The sequence below is a fragment of the Equus quagga genome, chromosome 5 (genome assembly GCF_021613505.1).
Source record: "Equus quagga isolate Etosha38 chromosome 5, UCLA_HA_Equagga_1.0, whole genome shotgun sequence".
Classification (NCBI taxonomy): Eukaryota; Metazoa; Chordata; class Mammalia; order Perissodactyla; family Equidae; genus Equus; species Equus quagga.
In genome coordinates, this window is record NC_060271.1 from 79580865 (window position 1) to 79593504 (window position 12640).

At 50.4% G+C, this 12640-nt stretch overlaps 1 protein-coding gene and 1 long non-coding RNA gene across 9 annotated transcripts in view; one reads left to right on the plus strand and one right to left on the minus strand.

Moving 5' to 3' along the window:
• The window catches only part of DYSF (dysferlin), a 209954-nt gene extending 207329 nt beyond the window's left edge, over positions 1–2625 (minus strand). For all 8 annotated transcript variants that reach the window (XM_046661644.1, XM_046661642.1, XM_046661643.1 and 5 more), the window contains exon 1: positions 2024–2625. In XM_046661644.1, the coding sequence (XP_046517600.1) occupies positions 2024–2111 (88 nt within the window). In that variant the 5' untranslated portion in view covers positions 2112–2625. The remainder of the gene's footprint in view (positions 1–2023) is intronic.
• Positions 1–8124, plus strand: part of LOC124239525 (uncharacterized) — an 8729-nt gene extending 605 nt beyond the window's left edge. Inside the window, exons 2-4 of the long non-coding RNA XR_006888649.1 lie at positions 125–186; positions 5941–6035; positions 7995–8124. This is a non-coding gene — a long non-coding RNA (uncharacterized LOC124239525). The remainder of the gene's footprint in view (positions 1–124; positions 187–5940; positions 6036–7994) is intronic.
• Positions 8125–12640: the final 4516 nt, after the last annotated feature.

Sequence of the window (12640 nt, forward strand, 5' to 3'; positions counted from 1 at the left end):
CTATTTCAGCCCCAAGGGCTGAAATAGCAAGGACAGGAGAGCAGTACTTCCTGTGGGTGAAGCATTCCTGGGGGTAGAAAGTGCTTCCCCCATTCATTATTCATTCTTTCCTTTCTCCTACTAGGGTCCCAAGCCTGGCCTGGGTCGGGGGATCAGGAAGGATGGGGCAAGTGTGTATGTGTTCAGGTAGGTGGATGGGCTTGGTTGGGGGGGGGGAGTCAGGGAAGGTGGAGGAAAATCTGGTTCAGGCTGAGTGGGCACCAGAGGAGGCAAGACCCCTGAGAACAGGGGCAGGGGCTCCAAGGTGGCCCCTCGGGGTCCATCTGTGTACTGGACAGCTCCAGAGGGTGCCGTTCACAAAGCCTGCTCAGCCCTTGGGCTGGGGGACTGCGATGGGGGAGGGGCGCTGGCGCTGGAGGGTCTGTGTAATGCACAGGGTCCCCCTCCCTCCACAGCGACAGTCTCCTCCCTCCCTCAGCCAGGAGGATGTTTATAGTGTGATGGTGCTTCCTAGCATTGTGCAAGGTGGAGCCCAGGGCCCTCAGCCAGCCGGCTAGCCGGGGCCATGCAGGTGAACCACTGGCCTGGCCTGCCTGGGGCTGAGGATGCAGAGGAAGTGTGGGGGTTCCCCTCTCATGCCCTTGTCTTCTCCCTGGAAACACCTTGATAAAGGTCATCTCTGGAGGCAACTGTGGGAAACTAGTCGAAACAGCATGTCAGGGAAAAAACACAGCTAGAGTGTTACCTCCCACCCCCTTCTGTCCCTTCTCTTGGTGTTGCTGCTCGCTAGGCCACAGCCCCATTCAGCAACTCCTCCAGAAGCCCCAAATCTCACACCCAGGAGTGTGTGTGTGTCTGTTATGATACATCTGTGTGAGCTGTAGGGACACATGCCTGCGGTCTCCGCAGGAACATCGCAGGTGTCACATGCACTCCTGGGTGTGTGTCTGGGAGCATATGTGCACACGGGCCTCTGGGACCAGGCAGATCCAGGAGCTAGTGGAACTGAAAGGGAAAGTCTGCTGGATTGCCAGGGGCCAGCCACTGCTCAGATTTCTGGGGGCCTGGGATGCGGCCAGATCTCTGGGGAGAAGGGGAGTGACAGGTAATGGAGGCTGAAAGGGAACCCACAAGGGGCGGTGGAGGGGCTCACACTTGCCGCTGAGTGTTCTCCCCCAGGGTGGCTCCACCCCCACAGACCCAGTTGTGCAGACCTTAGCTCTGGCTTGGCCCTGAGGGGCTCCCAGGGAAGCAGACAGGGCCCGGGCCTCACCTCCTGGAGGAAAAGTCCCGTCATAACCATGTGAAGACTTTCCTGTGGACGTCCCAATCTAAGAGGACAGCAGGCTCCCTTGCTCAAGGAAGCCCCAGTCTGATGAAGGAGATGCCACCTCCCACATGCTCCAGTCTGTGGGGGTGAGGGGAAGAAAGTCCCTAGAGGTTGGTGCTGGTGACAGCTGTGTCAGCTGCTAAATTTCCCCCATCCTGTGCACAGAGCAAGGGTAGGATCCCTGGACGGGTGGGCAGTGCCTCTGCCGCCAGTGGCCACCTCCTTGCCAGCCCAGCCTGTGATAGAGAGCAGAAGACAGGACAGCCGCCAGGCCCAGGCCCAGCCGGCAGAGAGATGGGTTATAAATAGGCTTGGGACCCAGCCTCCCCCGGAGAGGAGGGGAGTCCTGCAGTACAGCGCTTTGCCGCCCACAGCGCCGAAAGACGTCTTTAAGAGATCCAGAAGACAGAGGAGAGAGGCTGGCCCCGCCTTCCAGGCCCCCCTTAGCCCCAGCCCAGGTTCAGCTTCCAGGCCCTGAGGAACCGCTGCTCAGCCACCTCTCCCTTCTTGCCTCAGTTTCCCTCTGAGTCGCCCCTCCCTGAGAATGTGTGTCTTTGTAACCCTCACAGTTAGTCTGGCCGGGGCGTGGAGTCTTGTGTCTCACATCCCCGCGCTGCCCGGAGTAGAGATCCGAGACGTCCCCTCCCCGACGCCCACCCTCCCCGCCCGGCGGGGATCGCAGGCCCCTCCTACCTGCAAACACAGCGGAGCAGTAGGCATCGCTGATGTCGGTGTCCGGGGTGTGGACGTTCTCGGCGTAAAGGAAAAAGACCCTCAGCATGACTGGAAGGTGTGAGGGCCCCGTGTGCCCAGGGCGCGGAGAGGGCTGGGGAAGGTCGGGGAGGGCCTAGGCGCAGTTCGTGGGTCCCCTCCCTCGACAGGGCTGGCGGAGGGAGACCGGTTCGGATCGCTGGCTCCCGGCTCAGATCTGCTGCTCTTAAAGAGGAAAGGCCAGCCCCGGCTGCTCCAGCGGCTACACTCGGTCCCCGCCCCGGCTGCGCTTAGCCCGCTGGTCAGCGGGCGCTCCGAGGAGCACAGGGGCTTCTGCTCATCTTCCACCCGCGCCGCCCTCCCCGGGCTCGGCTGAGCTGTAATTCAATGCTCCAGCCGCAGACTCTCCCAATGACACGGCATTTTGCACCTGGCCGTGCAAGAGCGCACTGGGCGGCGGCCGCGATGGCTGGGGGCTGAACCAGGGCTCCGGGTGCCCAGCGCAGCCCAGATCTCGCTCCTGACAGGAGACAGGCTCAGCCCCTCCCCTGACCTTCCACCTCCGGCCGTGCGCTGCGCCAAGCCCGTCGCCTCCTGCCGCCGCGAGCACTCTCCCTCGGAGCCAGCGGGACCGCTCGGGGGACGGGCTGGGGAGCAGGCGCAGGCACAGCGCCTTCCCGAGGGGAAGCGCCGAGCTCAGGAATTTCATTGACCCGCAGCACCGGCTGTCTTAAAAACTTTGCCCCCGCCTCTTTTGCGATTGCAAAAGCAACACATGCTACTTTTAACACCAAAGCATAAAAGAAAGAAATCTCTGAGTCTGAAAAAAAGAGTCTTAACATTTGGCTATTTACCAGTCCAGGCTTTTTCCTCTGAATGTATGTATATATGCATAGAAATTACAGTATTTACTGTACATCCGGGATCAGAGTGTATATGCAGTTCTGTGTCCTGCTTTTTCATATAACATTTTCTTGCATCATTAAAAATTCTTCATAAACAATTTTTTCAACAGCTACAATTTTCTAGCATATGAATGTATTAGAGTCACAAAGCTTTCTCCTATTGTTTCACATTTAGGCTCTTCCCAGTTTTTTACATAAAAACATGGATATAAACCCATCTTGGGCCTCCCTTTGCCGACTCCTCAGATTGGATTCCTAGCCTTGGAATAATAAGGTCGCAGCACATGCCTTATTTTTGGTCCCAGTACCTATTGCTAAACCGCTTTCCGGAAGCTGCGAGGATCCACACTCCCAGCAGGAGGGTGACTCACCTTCTAAAGCGGGCCACTTGGATGGGTGCGCAGCTGTCAGCAAAGCTTCTCTCCCAGAAGAGCAGGGGGTAGCACACACCCAGGGCACGAGAGGTCAGCTGCAGACAGGGGGCTGGTTTTGCCCCATAAGGAGGTACTGGGGGGAAGCAACACTCCCCCAAAGGTCTTAATTGTAAGATCAGAGAGCAAACACCTCCTGTGGTCACTTCGGGTCCTCCTGCAGCAATCTGTGCCTCCTCTTCTCTTCGCCTCTAACATACTATGTGGATGAGGGAGAGAGAAAAGGGAGGTTAAAAGTCAATCATTCGTTTAACAGGTGTATGTGGAGTCCTAAAACATGGCAAGCACTGTCCTGGCGGTTGGGGACACAATGGTGAGCAGAAATGGCACGGTCCCATGCCGGCCAGATGGCGTAGGAGTTAAATGCGCACGGTCTGCTTCGGCGGCCCGGGTTCGCCAGTCCAGATCCCAGGTGAGGACATGGCACTACTTGGCACGCCATGCTGTGGTAGGCGTCCCACATATAAAGTAGAGGAAGATGGGCACAGATGTTAGCTCAGGGCCAGTCTTCCTCAGCAAAAAGAGAGAGATTGGCAGCAGTTATCTCGGGGCTAATCTTCTTCCAAAAAAAAAAAAAAAGGGAGAGATGACCAGGATGAGGCCTAAGGCAGTGAGAGTGGGGTTGGCGAGGAGTAACGCTGGGAGGAAGCGGGAGGGGTATTCTGCAGAGCAGGTGGAGGAGATCGAGTTTCTCGCTGCTGAACTTGGCCATTGTGTGTTGCTGGAAAAAAAAACCTTTGGCTTAGATGAAGTGATTGACTGATTGACTGTTTCATTCACTCATTTAACTGACATTTATAGGGCGCCTTGTATGTGGCAGGCGTTTGCCAGATTCAAGTTTTAGAGAAGGGTACCAAGTAGGGAATAAAATTCAATTCCACTGGGAAGAAGGGCAGGAGGCCCTGTTGATGTAGGGAAAGCCCCAACTGTGGTCTATTTTTAAAGAAGTACAGTTTGGCTGTATTCAGATGCATAAAGTAACATAAACCTGCTCCACGGCAGAGCTAAAATCGGATCTAAGAAGCACCTAGCTGCTTGCAAATATGGTGTGACTAACATGATTTGAAGAGAACCAGTTTTCTTTAGAGGTTAAACATCCCCCTGGCAACTTCTCTATGTTCTTTATTCAGACAGCAGGTTCTCCTCAAACCTTTTAAGCACAGCCAAGTCTGTACAGATGAACTCCTAGTGAGAATGCACCCCAACTTGATTCTGCAATGTGTAGGACGCATTTGAGGTGTCTTCTGTATTGAGAAGAACCACATTCTCTGAGACCACCCTTTGGCCACAGGGAAAGACACCTGGTCCATCCTGATCCAATCTGATGATCTCTCCCAAGAATTTGGAATTGGGACTGACAGATGCTAGCTTCTGTGTGTGGCTGGAGCTGAGATTAATAACATTGGAGGCTCAGAAGGAGCCACATGTATGGAAAAGTGGACAAAGTTCTGTAATCAGAAAAAAAAGAGATCATTAGAGGCCGGCCCGGTGGCACAGCAGTTAAGTGAGCACGTTCTGCTTTGGCGGCTTGGGGTTCGCAGGTTCAGATCCCAGGTGCAGACATGGCACTGCTTGTCAAGCCATGCTGTGGCAGGCATCCCACATGTAAAGTAGAGGAAGAGGGGCACATATGTTAGCTCAGGGCCAGCCTTCCTCAGCAAAAAGAGGAGGATTGGCACCAGATGTTAGTTCAGGGCTAATCTTCCTCAAAAAAGAAAATAAATAAAATAAAAAAGAGATCACTAGCAGGGAGTGACGTGGAGGGAACAAGAGAGAGAGAGACCTTTCTGGTTGTTCCTGGATCCCATTCCTCATGAATCTTTCAGCCTGCAAACTCTGAGAGATGACCTCAGAGGTAGGCATTTCCCGTTTTGGGCTCCCAGATTTCCACCTCTCCTTCCTGAAACACCCTCCCACCGCTCTCATGAGTAGTCAGTCTTGGGGAGCAGAAGTGCCTGCCTCTTTCTCTCTGGAAGCTTCAGAGCCAGGGCCTCCCTCTCCCCATCGCTGTGCAGAGTGGCCCAGGCTCAGCCAGTTGGGCACGCTCTTCTGGGACTTGAAGCAAATCCTTAAGGGGCTTCAGGAAGTCAGACATGGCAGCTGCAGTGACAGAGAATGACCAGCTTTTTCCTGCTGTAGGACGAGGGATCACAGCTGTGGCTCCTGCTGCCCTGAGTCCTGTCCGTTTCCCAAGCCAAGGCTGCCAGCTTCCGTCCATTCTGTGAGCCCCTAAAGCTCTTTTGGAACCCTCTCTTGCCTCAGATGCCCAGGCTCCATTGCTGTTGCTAGCAGCCAAGAGTCCATCTGACATACCCAGGGTCTTTATAGTGAATCCTTCCACAATTTGCTTGGGAGAAAAAACCTTTGGCTTGGATGAAGTAACTAACTGATTCATTCATTTAACCAACATTTATACCGTGCCTCCTCCAAAGCTGCCAGAAGGAGCATGACCCAACTTGAAGCATTGTTCTACTTTTTGCTGCAGAAGAACCTCGGCTACTGCATTCAAAGTATATTAAGCATCACCAGTGTCTCATATTTCTGCCTACCTTCTCTCCTTTAGAATTATGGTCGGGATTAGACCAGGAAAGAAGAAGGAGTGGAGAATATGAGGAGTCAGAGCTGTGATGTCACCCAGAAAATTCCTGGGAGGACAAGGTGAGGTCTAGGGCTGTGTGTGTGTGTGTGTGTGTGTGTGTGTTGTTGTTGTTGTCAGGGTGATTTTTGTGGGCTGGAGTCCATCCCTTACTTGGAGCATCATGAGAGAATAATCATCAGGGCTGCCATGTATGGCTGCACAGGTAGCATACTGAACAATTATACCTGGTGACTCTCCTAGACCATAGCCGGCCCACAGTCAGGATCTCTAGCTGGAGATACTAAATACGCAGTCCATCGGCTTCAGCTCAGAAAACTCCTAAGAGATAAATTCTACCCTGTAGATAGCCTGGCTGACATGCAGAAATTATACATCTTCACACAGTTAAATTTATCAGTCCTTTCCCTTCTAGCTTCTATCTTTGTTGTCTTGATAAGTGATCCCTGCCTCATCCCCAAGGTTATAGAAGGATTTACCCAGATTTACCAAGATTTGCTTAGATTTACCTATATTTACCAGTTGGTACGTTCAATTCTTAAAACTCTCTCTGAAATTACAGTTTGGTTTCTCCTCTGGGAAAGAAAACAAAAAAGTAGAGCCCTTTCCAAATTGGGCAATTTAAGGAAAAATTATTTGAATCTCCAAGGGCAATCCATTTTTTATTCTGTGAGCTCAGGTCTTCTGGGACCATATGCTCTGTGTTCTGGGCAGAGGAATCCGGTGGGTCAGGGTGTATTAACAGCAGGAAGTAGAGATGGAAACCGTGTTAGATCCCAGTACCATATAGCATTGACAGATTCAACATCTCTGAGCCTTAGTTTCCTCATCTGTAAGATGAGTATAATCATAGTTTGTAGTGAGGATAAACTGAGAATAAAATGGACCCAAAGCACTATTTTAGGATCTTCCAAAACCAGAGGTGCCTCTCTTCTCTGGCCTAGATAGGACTTTTTTTTTTTGGATCATAGCAGGTAAGAAATTACAACACGGCAGGATACAGAGGCTGGTCAAAAGACTTTTTTTCTTCTTCTTCTTCTCCCCAAAGTCCCCCAGTACGTAGATGTATATTTTTAGCTGTGGGTCCTTCTAGCTGTGGCATGTGGGATGCCGCCTCAGCATGGCCTGATGAGCAGTGCCATGTCCGTGCCCAGGATCCGAACCGGTGAAACCATGGGCTGCTGAAGCGGAGGGCATGAACTTAACCACTCGGCCACGGGGCTGGCCCCTGGTCAAGAGATTTTATTCATGCTTTACTTCCTATCAAATGCAAAGACGTCCACTCTGTTCCTGTCTCTGCTGAAGGTGAGATCCGTCCACTGTCTGGACTGTCCAGAGCCATGGGCTAGCCTTGCCTTGGTCTGTCTTTGGGGGCTGACAGCAGAGGGTACCTACCTCACATAGCCATGTGTGATAGGCAGAAAAAATGCCTCCACAAAGATATATTCACTTCCTAAACTCCAGAACTTGTGAATATTAGCTTTTTTTATGGCAAAACTTGTAGTGATTTAGTTAAGGACCTTGAGAGGATGCTATCCTGGATTGTCCCAATGGGCCTCAAATGCAGTCACATGTATCCTTAAAAGAGAGAGGCACAGGGAGATTTGACAGGTACACACAGAGCAGCTGACATGAAGATGGAGGCAAGGATTGCAGTGATGGGGCCGCATGTCAAGGACTGCCAGGCAGCCACCAGAAGCTAGGAGGCAAGGAGCCAATTCTCCCCCAAAGCCTCAGGAGGGAGCACAGCCCTCCTGACACCTTGACCTTGGACTTCTGGCCTCCAGAACTGTGAAAGGATGAATTCATTGTTTTAACCACCACAGTTGTGACAGTCGGTTCGAGCAGTCATAGGAAGCTAATACATTGAGCCTCTGATGATGCAACCAGACCACTGTCATCAAGGACAGGCATTCAGACCACTTCTACTGCTTATTGTTTCAGAGCAGAAAGAGAAGGGTCAATTCTCCAAAGAGAGAGCTTGGAAACACTACCTGATTGCTATGTTCTCTGCCTTGCAGATGTTTGTGAAGCTTGCTAAGAACCACAGACCCTGGTCACACTCCCATCACCTCATCCGCTTCGCCTGAGACAAAAACTCATGGTTAGTGTCAGGGACTTTCAATTTCCCATGAAAGGGACCTTTCCGAGAATCTACCATAATCAACAGTTAGTAAACACTCAATAAATAGAAACTGTTATTATCTGGTTAGGCGTGGCTGCTGAGACAGTGGAAAGGAGTATGTTCAGAACGGAGGGTTGGTTCCTCTGGTCTGAAACTCCCCCAGTAGCCCTCACCCCAAGCAGGGAGTGGAGAGCAGCCTGTCTGCCGCAGTGCAGGGAGCGCAGCTCCGGGAGCAATGCGAGTGGGTCCGTCTGCATGCACAGGCCTCCTTTTGAATTGATTCCTGAGGATGAGGAGTCTCTAGACAGGATGAAGGAAAGCCTACACACACACACACACACACACACACACACACACCCAGAAAGAGAGAGAGAGAATGACAGGGGAAGTGGGGGCTTCTAAGGAAGAAAGGAGATTCAAACTAAGGTGATGAGTGAGGGACAGAACAGGAAATAAATTTTTTCCGAAGTGAGGTTATCTCATCTTCTGGAAGAGGCCACAACAGCCCAGGATGCACCAATCTTAGCAAATGTGAGGAAACCAGTAGGGGGAAGAGTCAGGTCCTGGTGATGGTCGGCTCCCTGCTAAGGCGCAGAATGAGGGCAGCGGTGGAGCTGATGCAGACCAGGGCGAGCAGGTGTGAGGGGTCCCTGCTGCGTGTCTCAGGGCAGAGATGAGCCGGAGAGCTTTCCACATACCAAAGGACCCCTGTTGATTTGCAGGGAGACACCACCAGAAAAGGCATAAAGAACATTTCCAGGAGTTAAGAGGGCAACAAACCGGTGGCATTTTCAGCATTTTTTCCCTGGCTGAAGGCTGGGACTTTGGAAAAGAAAGGACACCAAGAGAAGAGAATCTTTGACTTATCAGTGTTTCTTAAAGTGTGGTCAATCTGAAGGTCTCCTGTTTCAGAATCTTCCAGTAAAAAAAGGAGACTCCTGCATTCCCAGATCTATCAAATCAAAATCTCTGTGAACAGCCCAGGAATCTGGCTTTTAAAAGCTCCCCAATCATTGCTACGCAGACCAAAGACCAGGAACCACTGACCTAGGTGGAGTCAAAGAACAGGCTTGGGCTTTCTGTGTCACAATCTGAAATGCCAGATGAATGCACTCTTGAATCCAGATGGAGTACATTTCACAGGCCTGAGAAGACTGTCTAGAGATTGGCTGTAAGTGGAAAAAGAGAGCATTGGGAGGAGTTGGGGAGAAGGGGAGGGAAGTGATATTCAGCTAAAAACTGTAAAACCAGTAGGACAAGAAAGGAACAATGGCAGCAGTGTAAAAGGATGACTCTGGAGTCAGACTACCTGGATTCATATCTTAGCTCTCTTTCCAACTGGCTGTGTGGTCTCGGGTAAGTTACCTTACCTTCCTGAGCCTTGGTTTCCTTGTCTGTAAAATGGGGACTATAGGAATATCTGCCTAATAGGATAGGTGCTTGAGATGGTTAACTTTATGCGTCAACTTGATTGGGCTATAGGATGCCCAGATAGCTGGTGAAACACTATTTCTGGGTGTGTCTGTGAGGGTCTTCCTGAAAGAGATTAGTATTTGAATCAGTAGCCTGAGTAAAGATCACCCTCACTAATGTGCGTGGGCATCACCCAATCTGTCGAGGGCCTGAATAGGCTGATTAGAACAAAAAGGTGGAGGAAGGGCAAATTTGCTCTCTGCTTGAGCGGGGACATCCATCTTCTCCTGCCCTCAGACCTCAGCGCTCTTGGTTCTGGGCCTTCAGTCTCCGACCAGGACTTAGACCAGCAGCAACCTCCATCCCCACCCATCCCACCCCGCCCCACCCTGCCCTGGTTCTCCAGCCTTTGGGCTGGGACTGGAACTACACCATCGGCTTCTCTGGGCCTCCACCTTGCAGATGGCAGATCAAGGCACTTCTCAGCCTCCACAACCATGAGAGCCAATCCCTCGTAAGAAATCTCTATGTATTTATGTATATTCTGGTTGGTTCTGTTTCTCTGGAGAACTCTAATACAGCGCTTTACACACATTATATGTCCTCAGTGCATAGTGAGCATTCCATAAATGTTAGCTACTATTGTTATTATCATTATTGGAATGTGTAACTAGTACTTCATAGGCTCAAATCTTTAGAAATGAAGACATAAATAATATTTATGATCTCTGACACCTGTAGAAATCTAAGCTGTCTTGGTCCATTCGGGCTCCTATAACAAAATAACATAGACCAGGTGCCTCATACACAACAGAAATTTATTTCTCATAGTTCTGGAGGTTCGAAGTCTGAGATCAGGATGCCAAACGGTCTAGCAAGGTCTCTCATCTGGTTTGCAAATTTTTTTTTTTTAAGATTGGCACCTGAGCTAACATCTGTTGCCAATCTTCTTTTTTCTTCTTCTTCTCCCCAAAGCCTCCTGGTACATAGTTGTATATTCTAGTTGTAAGTCCTTCTGGTTGTGTTATGTGGGACGCCACCTCAGCATGGCCCGATGAGCGGTGCCATGTCCACGCCCAGGATCCAAACCAGTGAAGCCCTGGGCCACTGGAGCAGAGTGCAAGAACTTAACCACTGGGCCACCGGGCTGGCCCCGCAGATTCCTCATTGTATCCTCACATGGCTGAAGGGGGCTAAGACTCTCTATGGAGCCTCTTTTATTAGAGCACTAATTTCATTCATAAGGGCTCCACCCTCGTGACTTAAATACCTCCCAAGGCCCCACCTATTAATACCATCACCTTCAGGGGTTAGGATTTCAACATATGAATTTTGGGGGAAACAAACATTCAGACCACAGCAGAAGCATTTGAGGTTTGAACAGTAGAGATATTTACATAAACCCAACCAAGTGGTGAAAGATACTCCTTGTTCAAAGAGGCATAACTGCCAGAAGGCAGGAGAGAGAGTCCTACAGATCAAGAAGATGCACTCCTGCATAGAAATCCTCACCAAGGGGCTGACTCTGTGGCCGAGAGGTTAAGTTCCCGCGCTCCGCCTTGGCGGCCTGGGGTTTCGTCGGTTCGGATCCCAGGGTGGGGGGACACGGCACTGCTCATCAGGCCATGCTGAGGCTGCATCCCACACAGCACAACCAGAGGGACCTACAACTAGAATATACAACTGTGTACTGGGGGCTTTGGGGAGAAGAAGAAAAAAAAGAAGATTGGCAACAGATGTTAGCTCAGGTGCCAATCTTTAAAAAAAGGAAAAAAAAAGAGAAATCCTCACCAAGACTCATGCAAGAAAGGCTCTAGGTGAGGATTAAAGGAGAGCGGAAACTGGAAAATATGATTAATGGAGATGACGATTCTAGTGCAGACGCAAGCTGAGGTGAGGAGGAGAGACTTCCACTCTCTGGACATCTGGGGAGTTACGTTAGCTCAAAGATATGCATCTGGTAATGACTTGACTTATCTTCGGGATAATTCCATCTCTCAGAAGATGAACTGAGAAAGAAGAGACCTGCTATATGGGACCTAATCCTGACCAACACAAAACAACTAGTTGGAGAAGCAGATACAGAAGGAAAGCCCAGGGAGAATCATTTTGGGGACGGATGCCGGCCGGGGCGATGACCGGTTTTCAAGGCCCAAACTCTGTGATTTCTATAGGGCTTTTCACAGCATGCTCTATTAACCAGGCTTCCCCAAACTCAGGGAACCCCCAGAATTCCTTGACCCTGGCGAATCCCCACCCTTCCCGAGATCTTTCCTTTTATAGAGTCAGCTGAGCAAGATCTCTTGAGATTCTTCACATATTTGGCTTAAGAAAAACAGGGCTGGGCCACAGGTCCTGCTGAAACAGCAGGACAAAGCATGGTGGTGTTTCCTACCCAGAGTCACAGCACTTCACCGCTGCTCTTCTGTCCTGCCCAATCATTGCCCAATGTCTGATCCAAAAGTCAGGTCCTATTGACACCCCTAACATTTGAGAACACTCTCCCCTCTAAAATGATCCCCTTTAAACCCAGGCTCTGAGGTCAACCTACCCACATAACCAAAGCCTCTTAATGGTATTAGAATTGGGTACTTGTCAGAGCATCCTTAGTTTGTGACATGCGTCGTATAAGATAACAGTGAGAAAAGAGATTTTAAAAAAAGAATCATATAACATGGCTGATATAGTTTCCACCTCTGTATCTGGTAATAAGGCCTATGCTGATAATGACAAGGGAATTTTTCCACTAGTCATTCCGTCTTACTCTTACCCTCTGCCAGCATGAAGGATGGGCAGATTTGAGTCCTTGCTGGTCTTGTCTTTACTGGATTGCTGCAGTTTTCCATTGACCAGGACTATTGGGCAAGAGAATCATAAGAGACATTCCCACGAGTCTCCTTGGTGGCAGACATAGTCTTTCTTGCATCCACTGTGTAGCAGCAACGTGATTTCCCCCTAGTAAACAAGACTAATCATCCCCTCAGGCACGATGACCCCTTTCCCTTCCTGTTGGTTTAGGGGCATCAGGAAGCCCAAAAGGTGAGAGGGCAGTCTCAGCCTCCAATACATTAGAATCATGCCCTTATTTCCTGGTGTATGCATTCTTCTCTTGGACACTTGGATTTCCAA